Below are 17,422 nucleotides of genomic sequence, written 5' to 3' on the forward strand. Positions count from 1 at the left end.
ACTGTTAATAAATTTATTTTAAACTTTGAACTTTAAGTCTCTTGTACTCAGAAGGTCCCAGTTTATATTGGGGAAGTTGAAGTCCCCAGTGACAACAACCCTGTTGTTTTTACACCTTTCCTTGTAACATGTCACAATAAACAGGCCTGAGATCAGTTTTCTTGCAGAATACACAGTAAATCCCAGAAACACAATCGGATCAATGAAAGACTGTACCCACAGGATGGACAAACAACCAATGCACAAAGGACAATAAAATGTACAAATACAAAATAAAAAATAATATCAAGAACATGAGATGAAGAGTTCTTTAATGCGAGCCTACAAGTCGTGGGAACAGTTCAGTAACAGGGTGAGTGAATTTACCCCTCTGTTTTAAGAGCCTGATGGTGAGAGGTAATAACTGTTCCTGAATCTAGTGGTGTGGGTTCTGAGGCTCCCGTACCTTCTTCCTGATGGCAGTAGAAGAGAGGATGGCCTGGGTGATGGGGGCCCTTGATGATGGAAGCTGCTTTGCTGCGACAGTGCTCCATGTGGATGTGTTCAGTGGTGGGGAGGGCTTTACCCATGATGGACTGGGCCGCATCCACTACTTTTTGATTTTCTATTCAAGGGCATTGGTGTTTCCATACCAAGCCATGATGCAACCTGTCAATAAACTCCATCACACATCTATAGAAGTTTGTCAGTTTTAGATGTCATGCTGAATCTTCGCAAACTTCCAAGGTATGGCTGTGCTTTCTTTGTAATTGCACTTATGTGCTGGGCTGAGGACAGATCTTCTGAAATGAGGAACTTAAAAATGCCGATCCTCTCCACATCTGATCCCTCGATGAGGTCTGGCTCATGGACCTCGGTTTCCTCCTCCTGAAGTCAATAATCATTCCTTAGTCTTGCCTACATTGAATGAGAGGTTGCTATTGTGGCACCACTCAGCCAGATTTTCATTCTCCCTCCTATATGCCGATTCGTCACCATCTTTGATTCAATCAACAACTCTGGCGTCGTCAACAAACTTAAATATAGCATTGGAGCTGTGGTTAGCCTCACAGTCGTAAGTCACTAGCCATGAATTGAAATGTGCCAGGGTGGGCAGTTTCTTGCTTGGGGATGGCAGCATTCAATATCTCGAGTGCCTGGTTAATGTCGGCTTTTGGCAGTATGCAAACTGCAGTCAGGATCGCAGAAGAGAACTCTTGATAAGTAGAACAGTTGGCACTTAATCATTAGATATTCCAGGTCAGGGGAACAGGAGTGTGACAAGACCAAGACCGCTGCATCTGAGCACCAAAAGAGTTTATCATGAAACAGACCCAACCATTTTCCCTCTCCAACTTAGTAGTTTGATTCATCTTGTGTATTGAGAAGCCCTTAGGTCTGATCCTGAAACCAGCGTGTTTGGAGTGAGCCATTTCTCCATGAAACACAGAACGCAGCAATTCCTCATTTCCCTCTGATACAGTATAATTTTGCTCTTACGTCTGCAAGCTTGTTTTCCAGCGACTGTACATTTGCTAACAAGATATTGGGTACAGAAACTTTGATTGCTTGGTGTTAGATGGGCAGAGTTTTTTTAAGGTGATTCCAGGAGGGCTTCTTAGATTGTCCAACAAGAGCGAATGTACTGGACCCGTGGGTGAACAGTTAGGGAATAGTGACCACAGCTCCTTAAAGTTTTAAGATAGCTATATATAAGGATAAGTATGGACCTCGTGGGAGAGTATTAACTTAGAGCAGAGCAAGTTATGAGAGCGTTAGGTAGCAGGTAGGGAGAATTCAATGGGAACAGCTATTTTTTGGTAATCCACATCTGACATGTAGAGGGTGTTTAAAGCCCAACTGCAGAGTATAGGACAGGTATGCCCTAGTAAGAAGGAAGGACAAAGATGGCAAGGTAAGAGAACCTTGGATGTACAGAAAGGTGATGAATTTAGTCAAGGTTTAAGTTCCTCAGGGTCAATATCACAAATGACCTGACTTGGTCCAACCAAGCAGAGTCCACTGCCAAGAAGGCCCACCAGCGCCTTTACTTCCTGAGAAAACTAAAGAAATTTGGCCTGTCCCCTAAAACCCTAACTAATTTTTATAGATGCACTGTAGAAAGCATTCTTCTAGGGTGCATCACAACCTGGTATGGAAGTTGTCCTGTCCAAGACTGGAAGAAGCTGCAGAAGATCGCGAACATGGCGCAGCACATCACACAAACCAATCTTCCGTCCTTGGACTCACTTTACACTGCACGCTGTCGGAGCAGTGCTGCCAAGATAATCAAGGACATGACCCACCCAGCCAACACACTTCTCGTCCTTCTTCCCTCCGGGAGAAGGCTCAGGAGCTTGAAGACTCGTACGGCCAGATTTGGGAACAGCTCCTTTCCAACTGTGATAAGACTGCTGAACGGATCCTGACCCGGATCTGGGCCATACCCTCCAAATATCCAGACTTGCCTCTCGGTTTTTTTGCACTACCTTACCTCCCATTTTTCTATTTATGATTTATAATTTAAAATTTTAATATTTACTATCAATTTGTAATCCAGGGAGTGGGAAGCACAGAATCAAATATCGCTATAATGATTGTACGTTCTAGTATCAATTGTTCGGCGAAATAAAGTATAAAGAGGAAAAAGGAAAAGTATGTAAAGCCTGCAGCTAGAATCAAACAGAGCCCTTAAAGATTATAAAGAAATCAGAAAAGAGCTCAAGAAGAAAATTAAGAAAGCCAGGATGGGCCATGAAAAGTCCTTGGCAAGTAGGATAAAAGAGACTCCCAAGGCATACTATACATACATGAAGAGCAAGAGGATAACTAGGGACAGGGTAGGACCATTTAAGGATAAGGGGAGGAAAATATGCTTGGATGCAGAGGATGTGGGTGAGGTCCTTAAGGAGTACTTTGCAACAGTGTTTACTAAGAAGGACGAGGAGGACAGGGAGATCAGTGCTGGGAATATTGATATGCTGGGCATTTCGAGGTAAAGGAGGATGTCGTGTTGGGTCTCTTAAAGAGCCCTTACATGGCTAAGTCCCCAAGATCTGATGGGATATATTCTAGATTATTAAGAAAGGCAAAAGAGATTACTAGGACCTTGACCAAAATTTTTGTGTACACTCTAGACACAGGTGAGATCCTGGAGGACTAGCAAGTAGCTAATGATGTGCCATTATTCAAGAAGGGAACTGGGGTAATCCTGGCAACAACAGACTGGGTTCCTCAAGGTTGCTATAGCTGGGGGTGGTAATGGGGACAAGCTCCCACTACCTATTAAATGCTCCTGATGGCGTAAGCCTCAAATAGCCTCTGACAACCAAGTCTAGCTTCTGGCCTTCACGTGTAGCTAGCTACTAAACCTGGCAGAACAATTTCTACTGACCGAAAGGGCAAAGGCAGATTACTGGCATCTTAAAACCAGTCACTTTGGGCAGACGGGGCTTGTTAGCTGTGGTTGACAGCTCATCTAGAAGGAAAACTCTGATACGAAACCTGTGCTGCCTTGCAGCTAAACCTATTCATGGGGAAGGCTCCGGGAGTAAACCCCGAGGGAAAAATCTGGAGATGGAGTCCCTAAGGCAGCCCCACATTGAGTTCAATGTTGACTGGCAACTCCTGCAACGCTGCTGGCAAATTGTATTTGTCTCTGCTGCTCCTTTGGGTTCATCAGATGCACGGAGAGGGAGAGCTTGCTAGATGGGCAACAGCTTGCTCTCCATATCATACTGCCCAGGCTTGCATATCTAGACAGCTAGGATGCACTATCTATGATCAAGTCTGACTGACGGAGGCTCTCACATAGACCAGTGAGTCTCATGTCAGTAGTAGGAAAGTTACTGAAGAGAATTCTTAGCATTAAGATTTATGAGCATTTGGAAATCCATGGCCTAATTAGGAAGGGCCAGCATGACTTTGTACAGGGCAAGTCACGTCTTACAAACTTGACTGAATTTTTTGATGTGGTGTCAAGGGTGACTGATGAAGGCAGAGCTGTGGATGTTGTTTATATGGATTTCAGTAAGGCATTTGACAAGGTCCCTCATGGGAGGCTCATCTAGATGATTAAGATGCATGGGTCCATGATGAATTGGATGTTTTGGATTCACAAATGGCTTGCCCATAGAGACAGAGGGTAGTGGTTGAATGGATTCACCCTAGCTGGAGGTCTGTCATTAATGGTGTTCCGCAGTGACCTCTGCAGTTCATGATGTATATAAGTGACCTAGATGAAAATGTAGATGGGTTGGTTAGTAAGTTTGCAGATGATACAAAGATTGGTGACGTTGTGGACAGTGAAAAGAATGACGGGCAAAGAATGCAACAGGATATGGATCAGTTCCAGATATGGGCAGAGAAATGGCAGATGGAGTTAAACCCAACCAAATGTGAAGTGTTGCATCTTGCTAGATCAAATGTAAAGAGACAGTACACTGTTCAAAGGCAACACCAAGACCCTTAATGATGTTGATGAGCAGAGGGTTCTTGGGTCCAAGTTTATAGCTCCTTGAAAGTGGCTACACAGTTTGATAGGGTGGTTAAGACATACAGTAAAGTGCAAAAGTCTTAGTCACATATATAAATATATAAGACACAGTAATTTACTTGTCAATGTGGAGTCTGTAAATCTGGTGGGAGCAAAGGATGTTGGGAATAGCGAAAGTGGAGCATTGTGGGAGGAATGTGGGCAAGTGGCAGAGAAGTAGTGCCAGGGGCGAGGGAGGGTGTGTGTGTGTGTGTGTGTGTGTGTGTGTGTGTGTGTGTGTGTGGTGGGTTGACACGGTGCAGAAACATCTAGCCCCGAGACAACAGGCAAGGTCATGTGATTCCAAAATATTGACCTATTGATCACTAGCTGTTGGACAGTGATAACCTAAGTTGCAGCAGGACTGTTACCCTTGTCTGGTGGAGGGGCAGTCGATATGGGAGCTGTGTAGCCTCAGCTGTAGTGAGAACTAGGCCATAAGCCTTGGACTTGCCTGTTGCTGCAGACTAGGTGAGCGACACAGAAGTGCTACATTGTGGCTCAAGGTCTTGGGCTATATATATATGTTTTTTTTTGAGTGAATATGCTTCTTTAAATTTGTTACTTACTTTTTTTTTGAATGTTTGCTTGCTACTTTTGAATGCTTTGCACCTTGGCCCCAGAGGAACGCTCTCATTCAGCTGTATCTATGTATGGTCCACACGGTAGGCTTATTCAGAAAGTTAGAAGGCATGGGATCCAGGGAAGTTTGGCCAGGTGGATTCAGAATTGGCTTGCCTGCAGAAAGCAGAGCGTCGTGGTGGAGGGAGTACATTCAGATTGGAGGATTGTGACTAGTGGTGTCCCACAAGGATCTGTTCTGGGACCTCTACTTTTTGTGATTTTTATTAACGACCTGGATGTGGGGGTAGAAGGGTGGGATGGCAAGTTTGTAGACGACACAAAGGTTGGTGGTGTTGTAGATAGCGTAGAGGATTGTCAAAGATTGCAGAGAGACATTGATAGGATGCAGAAGTGGGCTGAGAAGTGGCAGATGGAGTTCAACCCACAGAAGTGTGAGGTGGTACACTTTGGAAGGACAAACTCCAAGGCAGAGTACAAAGTAAATGGCAGGATACTTGGTAGCGTGGAGGAGCAGAGGGATCTCGGGGTACATGTCCACAGATCCCTGAAAGTTCCCTCACAGGTGGATAGGGTAGTTAAGAAAGCTCATGGGGTGTTAGCTTTCATAAGTCGAGGGATAGAGTTTAAGAGTCGCGATATAATGATGCAGCTCTATAAAACTCTGGTTAGGCCACACTTGGAGTACTGTGTCCAGTTCTGGTCACCTCACTATAGGAAGGATGTGGAAGCATTGGAAAAGGTACAGAGGAGATTTACCAGGATGCTGCCTGGTTTAGAAAGTATGGATTATGATCAGAGATTAAGGGAGCTAGGGGTTTACTCTTTGGAGAGGAGGATGAGAGGAGAAATGATAGAGGTGTACAAGATAATAAGAGGAATAGGTAGAGTGGATAGCTAGCGCCTCTTCCCAAGGGCACCACTGCTCAATACAAGAGGACATGGCTTTAAGGTAAGGGGTGGGAAGTTCAAGGGGGATATTAGAGGAACGTTTTTTTACTCAGAGAGTGGTTGGTGCGTGGAATGCACTGCCTGAGTCAGTGGTGGAGGCAGATACACTAGTGAAGTTTAAGAGACTACTAGACAGGTATATGGAGGAATCTAAGGTGGGGGCTTATATGGGAGGCAGGGTTTGAGTGTCGGCACAACATTGTGGGCCAAAGGGCCTGTACTGTGCTGTACTATTCTATGTTCTATGACAATTAAACTTGATTTGATTTAATTACAGAATGCCTCTCTGGTGCTCCTCTCAAAGATGATTCCCCTCTCCCTGCCCCCTTCCTACACTCAGTCCACAACAGAGACCCATTTCAGAATTAGGTTTATCAGTCACATATGTCACAAAGTTTGTTTTTCTTTGCGGCAGTAGTACAGTGCAATACATAAAATTACTATTACAGTACTATGCAGAAGTCTTAGACACTTTAGCTATATATATATATGCATATGATTTTCGCACAGTACTGTATGGCATGCTTGCCTTTATTAGTTAAGGCAGTGAGTTCCAAAGTTAGGAAGTTATGTCGCAGCTTTATAAAACTCTAGTTAGGCTACATCTGGAGTACTGCATACAGTTCTGGTTGCACCATTATACGAAAGATGTTGAGGCTTTGTAAAGGGCGCAGAAGAGATTTACCAGAATGGTGCCTGGATTAGAGAGCATGTGCTATAACAAGAGGTTGGACAAACCTGGGGTCGTTTACTCTGGAGCAGCAGAGACTGAGGGGAGACTTGGTAGAAGTTTGTAAGATTATGAGAGGCACAGATACAGTAGACAGACAATATCTTTTTCCAAGGGTTGAAATTTCTAATACTAGAGGGCATACATTTAAGGTGAGAGGGGGTAATTTCAAAGGAGATGTGAGGGCAAGTGTGTTTTTTTAAATACAGAGTGGTGGGTGCCTGGAATGTGCTGCCAGTGGTGATGTTAGAGGTGGAAACATTACAGACTTTTAAGAAATGTTTAGATAAATGTATACATGAGGAATATGGAAGGAAATGGACATTGTGTAGGCAGAAGAGATTAATTTAGTTAGCCACTTGCTTACTAACTTAATTGGTTTGACACAACATTGTGAGCCAAAGGGTCCGTTCTTGAGCTGTACTGTTCTATATTCTAAATACTTTTGCGCTCCTTAAATGTTGAAAAGTTATGCAATGCACAGTTTTGTGAGATAGTTTTGCTAAGATCAAGCCTACGGCAGACCCATTAACTACGATCCTAGCTTGCATGCCATCATAATGCAAATGCAAGGTGGAGATTAATTTGAAATTGCTCCACTGTCTCCTCTGCCTGATGAAGTCAAAGGCTTTAATAAAGTTGAAAAAAGTCCAAGTGCAGTCATTGGTGTTGCTACATGCATTTGAAATGGAGTCAGTGTGCAGTGAAGATCACATGTATGCCTGTATGTGGTCTTCAATGTGCACCAAGGATACAATCCACACTGATTCCTGAAGTAGCAGTGAAAGAGGACTTTGGAGGTGATTTTCCCAATGACTGATAGCAGGGTGACAGGTATCGGTCAGATTTGTCTCTTCTAGTATCGCTTTTGACACTGGCCACTCCAGAACCACAAAACTAGACCAGAAGCAAGTCACTCTTGAGGAAAAAGGAAGATTATAAACTTCCACCAGAAGTTGTACATTCTAGTGGAATATGCTGATGGGATATTATTTGCTGAACCTTGTTATCAGGTATTGTGTCTGGTTGTTATGTAATCTAGCAGCAGAGTTCATTCCTGGAAGCCTTTCATTTACAAGTGACTGGCCAGAGCTATAACCTTCAGAAGGTACTTTTCACTCAACACTGATTTTTAATTGTAAATAAAGTTCGAAGTTGCCATCCCTGGTAGGTATTTAGGGAAGTTCTGACCAACATTCTTAATATATAATGTCCAGCTAACACTGTTTGTTGTTTCTTTCCATACCTTGTGGTGTATTGGGTGGCAACCTTGCTGTTGCTTTAGCATTTGCCTGTTTTTTTATATAACAAGGCTGAGTTGCTAGCTTGAGGTGCCAGTCGGATTCGAATCCAGAGCCACTTGCCTCAAAGTTCGGTGCAGCTGCCACTATACCACCAGCAGGCTAGCTGACATTTATTCTAGGATTTTTTTTTTACCTAAAGTCTTAACTTCACTTATCCACACACAAAAACTGGATCTTAGTTTCTTTCCTTCCCTGTTCCCAAATCTGGTACTACTTTACTTTAAAGCAAACAATTATTATTTCATTGCATAGTTTGCAGGCCTTAAAATATTTCTTCTGTAGATTTCAGCCCAAAAAATGCAGATGCTGGGAATCTAAAGTAAAAAACCAGAAAATACTGTAAAGAGTCAGCAAGTTAAGCAGCATCTGTGGAAAGAGAAACAGTCGAAGTTTCAGGATGAGGACTCTTGGTCAGAAAAATCTAAGGTAAAGTTACTTACTTGCGCTCTACTGGCACAGGCAATGACCAGACTTCCAAATCATTTGCTGGCCCTTCATGCCGCATAGTTTGCAAAGGAGAACTGTTATGTTTAAATCCATCCAATGTTGCCACAATCTCTTTGACATGCTGACATTCTTCACTTATCTCTTGCCATATCTACGAAAAAATAAAAAGGTGGCAGTTATGGAGCTTGAATTGACATTAAAAACCTACAGGCGAATCATCATATTTATCAATTGCAAAACACTTGATACGATGTTGTAATTTGAATGTTCAATCACCAAATATTAAATGGTTAGGAACATCCTGAGGCCTGTGACAAAACACAGGGCAAAGTCAAGATTTTACACATACAAAAGGAGGTAGAGATACAGAATTTATGTTGATGGAACCAGAATACACAACATCACTTTACCTTCCTCATCGCCATTAACTTTTAGATATAAGGGATTTAAGAAATATGGTGTTAATGCAAGAAAGGTGAGCTGTGGTAAAAAAAATTATCTATAATTTTATGGAATAACGGAGCAGAGGCCAAATGGCCAACTCCTTCTTCTATTTCTTATGTTAACTTCCATGCTGTAACAAAAATTGTATAACACTAGACAGCGGGGTGACCCGTTGGGCCACCCTTTGACAGAAGGGTAGTGCAGTCTGATGTGACCAGAATCAACATTAAATTTTCCTGAATGCTATTGGTATCACTTTGCCTTGGAAACTGAAGTAGAAAACCTCAGTTTATTAAAGAAGAACGACATGTAGCAAAGCAAATATAGCTCCTCCTTGTTTAATGAAGGACACTTTTGATGGCATAATTTCTGCTTTATCTGCCACCCTTGTGCCTCTTGTTGTCATTCTGGAGACATGCAACCCTTTCACCTCCCGTCTCTTCATCTCTTCTGCTGTTTGTTGTTTGTCTCTGATCCTGGAGACGCGCATGTCTCTCCTCCTCTGTCTCTTCTCTCATCTTTTTTTGTCCTGACTCTTTGATCCTAGAGTTGTGCGGCCCTGGCCTCATCCGATTCTTGTTCTCGCCCTCTCCTTGCCGCTTCTCTACGAGGTTTGGTGTCATCTCTTGACCATAATGTCCCCCTTCCCTCTCCACGCAGCATAATTAGGCTGACTTTTTTTTTACCCTAATGCTGGATAGAAGATACGAAGCAGTAACACCAAAGGATTCTGATTATTCTTGATGGTGTGGCTGGCGCTCTCCTAAATGGATGTGATATAGTCACCACTGTCCTCTGACTGCAGCAAAGGGTTTTATGGGTGTCTCAAACTATGTCGTTACAATAAGATTTAATTATCTCCTATTGATGGGTGGCAGATATATCTGTCCCAATCCTGAACATGCTGATGGTGATTAGCAGAATGTGACCCCTTGAAATAGAGCTGCCCTGCCCTTTTGCTCTGGTAGGTGTCCCTGCTGAGGCTGGCCGTGCGCATGCGTCGGGCTGCCACGTCCTGATTTCCATGATGGTGGACCGGCTCTTAGGTTAAAAGAGAGCCTGTTGATTTTTGTAAATGAGCAATTTTATACAAATATATAACCCTGAACTTCGCCTGCATTCTGTAAGTTAGCACATTTTAATTCGATTTAGCCAAAAAAAGTGCTGCTGTAATGCACCGTTTGCGCTAATTGGAGGTCACAAACAGACAGACAGAGCATGAGAGTTGTAGTAGTATATAGATTACAAACATGAGGACAACTGCATTTTGAAGACAATCCTACTAAACGTAACAGACCAAGTAATTGAGTTAACAATTTCAGAACCTTCGTTCCGTTTTTCTATCAATTCTTCAATTTGTTTATTTTGTGTCCCTAATTGTTATCTTGACTTTAGCCTGTATCTAATCACAGACATTCCTGTGTTCTCGCCATTCTTCCCCTCTCTGCAACTTAAAATACACTTTATAGTTCTGATGAAGGTTCTTTAACCTGAAGCATCCACTGAATGATACACCTGCTGAATGATTCTAGTATCTTGATTCTGTTTTGGAATTTTTGCACCTGCAATTTCTTTTTGTTCCAGTTGCAATAAATGTGAAGTTTTTTTTTCTGATTTTTAGCTAATCTATGAAATTCATTGCCGCACATGGCTGTGGAGACCAAGTCATTTGAGTATATTTAAAACAGAGGTTGATAGATTCTCCGTTAGTAAGGCTGCCAAAGGTACAGGGAGAAGGCAAGAGAATTGGCTTCATCTGTCTCAATGTGGCTTGTAATATTCCTTGTACATTTGGTCAAATATCCCAGAATGCTTCATGGGAATATTACAGTCACTGTTTACTATATATGTAACTTGAAATCCATACACACCTAATGAAGTTTCATTACAACTTCAGTTGTGGTTAGTTTGAAGAACCAATTACGTTAAGTTGCCTTTGTCTGCATTAAGCAACACACAACTGTTATCTGATCAATGACAGGCTTTATTTACAGACATGCCCTGGCAATTGTCATTACTAATTAGTGCTTGTCAATCTATAGAAGACTAATGATCCATGATATTCCTGTAGAATACAGCAGAAATAAACTCAAGCCTTTAGGTCTCTCATTAACGTTTATTGCAAACTACGCCTCTCTCTCTTAGCTCCCTAATAATATTAAACTTTCTAAGCAATCTTAAACATTCATCTGTCATGCAACAGGTCATACATTACTCCTGTAAAATGATAATAGCCTCCAAATGGGATACATGCAATACATGGAAACAATTTGAACTGTTAGTTACATATACTATAGTGTACTAGCAATCCAACAGTGATAAAGCCATGAAAAAAGTTTTTACCTGATTCCATTTCTGTTTGTATGTAGGATCTCTGACAGAGGATAAATATTTCTGAATCTGTTCAATCACACCTTGATAGTAGACCAACGAAGAATCATAATTCCCCAATAAGGCAAATTCTCTGCCCAACTTCACGTTTTCACTGATTTCAAGAAGACTCATTTTCATTGCAGTCTAAAAGATATATAACAAACTTTTAAACCAGCAGGAAGCGCAACCTTTGAAAATACAGAATATAGACAAGCATATTGAATATTTTCCCTTGCAAAACCTTCACTAGGCTTTAAATCCAGTAAGAAGATTTTTTTTTCGAGTCGTCTTTTTTTTTGGATCTGATCTTAATCAACATCACACTCCAAGATCATCCATGCCAGGACCACTAAGCTCAAAAATAGTTACTTCCCCAAGCTGTCAGGGTGACCAGCACCTCCACCCATTAACCCACCCCACCACTACACATACATCACCAAACATCACTTTACATATATACAATCAGTCTATGTATTGAACTGTTACTTGGTACATCGTGTTTTGTAGAATTGCTTTTATATTTATTGTACTTTTTATTGTGTTCTTCATGCTTATTTTTTATGCTGCATCAAATATGGAGTAATCACTTTGTTCTCCTTTGTGTGTACTGAAGAATGACAATAAATAATCTTAAATCTTGAACTAGACCGGTAAACTACAACTATTAGAATTCCCAAGCAATCTCCTTTTGATGCTCTTGGTTTCTCAACACTATTTGTGGAGCTTTATAACCTAGCAATTTTCAAATTTACTTAAGTGAAATGTAGCAAAGTTTTGAAATCTCATTTTGACGTCTCATATTATACAAGTTATCCTTTAACAATTGTTTCCTTTTTAATTTTCTACTGTTGTTTTATTCTAATTATTTTCCCCTTGTACATGAAATATTATAATTGTATTTTTTCTCTGGTTTCTTTCCAATGTTTCCTTCATTAACATGATTAAATATATTTTTTACCCATTTAAATTGGTAAATTGTTTAAAAAAAATTCAGTGGGCAATTCAGGATAAACTGGTTTACAGAAAGTAGCACAAAATTTAGAAACAAATGGGACCATAATGTTCTGCTGCACAGGCACAATTAAACACATTCGCTGAATGTGTATGCACAGAACCAACCTGAAAGGCTTCAACTAATTCAAAAGGGAAGAATCAGATTGAAGGAGGTCAAATAATTTGTTGGGAGAATTTTACAAGCAGTGAGTAATTAGACTCCTGAAAGTTGCCTACCAAAAGGCATCAAGCACTTAATTCTTGCTATAACCCTCAAAATATGTACAGGAAAACTTTGCTGGACAGCAATCCAATTATACAGAAATCCCAATAGTTCAACGTCAGAGTCATCAAGTGCAGTTTCTTGCACTCCCTTTCCCACACCAAGATCCTAACTTCCATGCTCCGTTTCACACACTGGGGTCCCAATTCCCACACTCCATTTCACTCAGCAGGGTCTTCAGTTTCCACTCTCCCTGTCACAGTCTGAGACCCCAGTTCCTGCTCCCCCTTTCATGTGCTGGTAGCCCCTGTTTCCAAACTCTCTTTCATGTACTGGAGCCACAGTTCTCTTAAGATGCCCTTGTTATTTCCCATGACTCTTCGAAATTTACTAGGGTTTTGATTCCTGTGCTCCCTTTATATTTAGTACATACACCAGAAAATTTACTATTCCACTTTGTAACATTAAACAAGTAACTTAGAAGTATTTTGAAGTATTAATATGGAATAAGATCCAAGCCTTGAAGATTTGCTAGTCTAGCACCATCAAAGCCCTGTACATGCTGGATTAACGGTGTTTTACTGTCTAAAGGTCATGCTGGGCTTTGAAAATCCATGTTCTGAAAAGAGCCTATCATCTCAAAATCAAGAAAAACAAAACAGCTGGTCAATGACTTCAGTCAACTAAACAAGAGTTGGTTATTGACTTCAGGAATGTGGGGGAAGGGAAGAGAGAAGGAAAAGAGGCGGCACGGTACACATGCTCCTGCTTACATCAATATTGCTGAGGTTGAGAATAGTAAATAAATAGGATAGAAAGCTGCAAGTGTGATAACAGAGGGAACATCTGTGATGGGCTGCAGACCCACCTTGGTAAAGTTACAGTAATGTTAAAACCCGGCAGGTGGAGACAAAAAAGAAAACAAGTTGAAACAAAGATTTATTGATTTAAAAAAATGTGGTCATCTGAAATTTGTTAATTGCATTATTAAATCTTGTGAACCTCACAAGATTGCAGTTAGCACAATGCTTTACAGTACCAACAATTCACAGGTTCAATTCCTGCCGCTGCCTGTAAGGAGTTTGTTTGTACATCCTCTGTGACTGCGTGGGTTTCCTTCAGGTGCTCCAGTTTCCTATCACAGTCCAGAGATGTACTGGTTGGTAGGCTAATTGGTTACTGTATTGTAAATTGTCCGGTGATTAGGCTAGGGTTTAATCGGGAGTTGCTGGGCGATGAGGCTCCAAGAGCCGGAAGGGCCTCCTAAGCACTGCATCCCAATAAATAAATACCCACGCAGAAGATGAGGCACTGGTCCCTGAATTCATGTGCATGGTGTTTCTTTCTATGGTGGACGTGATCTTATTGGCTCTCCACATGGCCTTGGATCACCTGGACAATACAAATACCTACGTCAGGGTACTGTTTATTGACTACAGCTCAGTGTCTAACACCATCATTTCTACAGTCAGATCTAATTGAAAAGCTATAGAACCTCAGCCTCTGTGCCTCCCTCTGCAACTGGATCTTCCAACTTCCTAACCAGAGTACCACAATCTGTGTGGATCGGAAATAGCATCTCCAGCTTGCTGACATTCAACACTGGTGCAACTCAGGGATGTATGCTTTGCCCACTAGTCTACTCTCTCTAAACCCATGACTGTATGGCTAGGCATAGCTCAAATACCATCTATAAATATGCTGATGATATAACCATTGCTGATGGTCATGAAAGGGTGTACAGGAGCGAGATATACCAGCTAGTTGTGTGGCGTTGCAGCAATAACCTTGCACTCAACGTTAGTAACACCAAAGTGCTGACTGTGGACTTAGGGAAGGGTAAGGTGAGGAAACATGAACTTCTCATAGATGTGGAGAGTGAGAGCAATTTCTAATTCCTAGGTGTTAGTACTTCTGAAGACCTAATCTGGTCCCAACATATTGATGTAACTATAAAGAAGGTAAGACAGCCACTATATATTTCAGGAGTTTGAAGAGGTTTGTATGTCTCCTAAAACACTCACAATTTTCTACATTTGTACCATGGGGAGCATTCTAACTGGCTGCATCACCATCTACTGCACAGGATCGAAGTAAGCTGCAGAGAGTTGCAAAATTAGTCAGCTCCATCATGGGTACTAGCCTCCATAGTATCCAAAACGTCTTCAAAGAGTGGTGTCTCAAAAAGACCATGTCCATCATTAAGGACCCCCAGCACACAAGACAGGCCCTCTTCTCATTGTTACCATCAGGAAGGAGGTACAGAAGCCTGGAGGTACAGAAGCCTGAAGGCACACACTAAACAATTCAGGAACAGCTTCTTCCCCTGTCATCTGATTTCTGAATGGACATTGAACTCACTACTTTTTAAAATTTGTTTTTGCACTAATTTACTTTAGTTATTACATATTTACAGTAAGTCAGTTTTTTCCCCTATATTATCACGTATTGCATTGTACTGCTGCCGGAAAGTTAACACATTTCACGACGTGATTCTGTCAGCTGGCACATTCCAAGCAGCGGGGTACAAGTTAAGGGATGTGCTGAAGTCCGATGAAGCCAGCACCAAAGCTTTGTGGGGTAGCTCTGCAGTCTAAGGTTCTGCTGCCACTACAGAGTGAAGGGCTAAGCCCTACTTAAAAGCCTCTTCAACATTTCACGTTCTTATAGAACAAGGAAGCCACGAGTCCCATCGTGCCTTGTATTTTAAATGTTGTAACACTACCAATGCATAGACCCTTGCGGGATCTATACACGAAGAATGTAACTCTGAATGACACTACATTCACTTTTTTAAACATTTTACGATGAAAATTTATTTTTGAAATTTAAGAAATGCTATGCGGACGTGTATTCCCAGTATTTTCTGTTTTTATATCAGATTTCTGATACATTTTTTGGTTAAATTGAACTTCAACAACCGTGTTCTGTGAATTTAAAAAAATGTCACTGCAGAATACATTAATATGCAGCGAGACAGGTTATTTGAAGAGATTCCGTTTAGCCCTCTAATGAAGTGCAGCAGAGAGTTGTAATGAAACACAGCGTAGTTTCGCAAAGTCGCCAATGGCAGTTGGGTGACTTTGTCCAGGCCTAAACCGGGGGGGGGGGGGGAGGCAAACAAGCAATATCGTTTGTTCGTAACGAAACAGCGAAGCAAAAGGACCCGAACTAGGTCCCACATAATAGCTTGAGTACCTATCACGACGCTGGAGAATTCAGGACACCCGTCGACGGTTTTTATCTCGCTATGGCTTCCCCTGGTCAGCAGAAAGTTTCTTACTCCCAGCAGTCAAACACTCGACGGGACAAGAAACACGTCCCCGAGGCCCGCGCATTCTCATTCGAGGTCAGGTAATGTCACGTGACACAATGCACCTGGCGGCCATTTTGCATCGGGCTGACGACAAAATGGCAGTGCTACTAGAAACGACGCTCGGTGATCTTGTGGTTGATTTGTACACGGAGGAGCGGCCTCGGGGTTAGTACAATCGATAGAAGGAGCTGCAAGTCCTTTTCAATATCGTAGGCGATTAAGTATATTTACAAAGATTCTAATCGCAAAGATGCGAAGTAGCGGAATTTTTCTCAGATGTCTATTAAGGAATAGTTTGCATTTCTTTTGCGATTCTGCATGAACCCTGGGCAATGCAGAAGGGACCAGCCAGCGAAATAGTTAAAGTGTGGCTACTGTTGTAACAAAGCGACATAACATCAATCTATTTACAAATAATGAGATATTGTGAATAATAAGACCAGACAATCATTGGTTACTTATTGCTATTTATTTATATTTGCATTTGCACAGTTGGTTGTTCATTGATCTGTTTACAGTTACTGTTCTATAGACTTGGCAAGTATGCCCGCAGGAAAAAGAATCTCAGTGTTGTATATGGTGACATGCGTGTACTCTGATAATAAATTTTATGTAGAACTTTTACTTGAGGAGGTAAATGTTGATCAGGTTATTGAAGACAGAAATTCAGTATGTTGTTCTACAAATTTGAAAATTAATATTCAGCTGGTCAGGCAGCATTCTGAGGATTGAAATAATTAAGGTCACTGAATTCTGATGTCCATCTGAAACAAGTCTTTGACTTGCCTAATCTATACAAGGTACTTATAGCACTTAATATTTATTTCAGATTTCTGGCATTTGTGGCATTTTATTTGAAAAGACGTTTAGCATGCTGGCCTTCATCTGTCCGTGCATCGAGATTAGGAAGAGGGACATAACAGTGCGGTTATATACGAGTTGTAGGTGAGGTTGCATTTGGAGTATTGTGTACAGTTCTGCTCCCCTGTTATAGGAAGACATTTGTCAAGCTGGAGAAGGTGCATAAGGCATATACAAGAATACTGCTGGACTGGAGGACCTGAGTTCTTGGGGGAGGTTGGCCATGTTGCTGGATCTTTATTCCCTGGATCGCAAGAGAATGATCGCTTCACAGAAGTTTATAAAATCATGAGGGATGGTTGTAGTCTATCCTGAATGACTGGGGAGTCCAAAACTAGAGGGCACAAATAGAGGAGATATTTTAAAGAGACCTGAGATGTGATTTATTTACATTGAAGGTAGTGAGTATCTGAAATGAGCTGCCAGATGAAGTGGTTGAGGTGGGTACAATTGCAAATTTTAAGAGGGACTTGGATAGGTAGGGCAGGGGCTTGGAGAGTCATGGGCCAAATGTGGGTAACTAGCACAAAGGAAGCCATAGTTGACTGAACGGTCTGTTCAGAATCAGGTTTATTATCACAGATGTGTCTCATGAAATTTGTTAACTTAGCAGCAGCAGTTCAATGCCATACATAGAAGAGAAAAACAAATGAATAAATCAATTATAGTGTACCTATATTGAATA

The 17,422-nt window shown here is 41.5% G+C and overlaps 2 protein-coding genes across 2 annotated transcripts in view; one reads left to right on the forward strand and one right to left on the reverse strand.

Annotated features, from left to right (window-relative positions):
* The window catches only part of LOC134342031 (katanin p60 ATPase-containing subunit A1-like), a 37,058-nt gene extending 21,172 nt beyond the window's left edge, over window positions 1-15,886 (reverse strand). Inside the window, exons 1-3 of the mRNA XM_063039970.1 lie at window positions 15,759-15,886; window positions 11,315-11,488; window positions 8,521-8,678 (exon numbers count right to left, since the gene is read on the reverse strand). Of these exons, the coding sequence (XP_062896040.1) occupies window positions 8,521-8,678; window positions 11,315-11,482 (326 nt within the window). The 5' untranslated portion in view covers window positions 11,483-11,488; window positions 15,759-15,886. The remainder of the gene's footprint in view (window positions 1-8,520; window positions 8,679-11,314; window positions 11,489-15,758) is intronic.
* Window positions 15,887-15,949: 63 nt separating this feature from the next.
* The window catches only part of ppil4 (peptidylprolyl isomerase (cyclophilin)-like 4), a 67,180-nt gene continuing 65,707 nt past the window's right edge, over window positions 15,950-17,422 (forward strand). The window contains exon 1 of the mRNA XM_063039979.1: window positions 15,950-16,041. Coding sequence (XP_062896049.1) covers window positions 15,972-16,041 — 70 coding nt within the window. The 5' untranslated portion in view covers window positions 15,950-15,971. The remainder of the gene's footprint in view (window positions 16,042-17,422) is intronic.

The sequence above is a fragment of the Mobula hypostoma genome, chromosome 2 (assembly GCF_963921235.1).
Source record: "Mobula hypostoma chromosome 2, sMobHyp1.1, whole genome shotgun sequence".
Lineage (NCBI taxonomy): Eukaryota > Metazoa > Chordata > Chondrichthyes > Myliobatiformes > Myliobatidae > Mobula > Mobula hypostoma.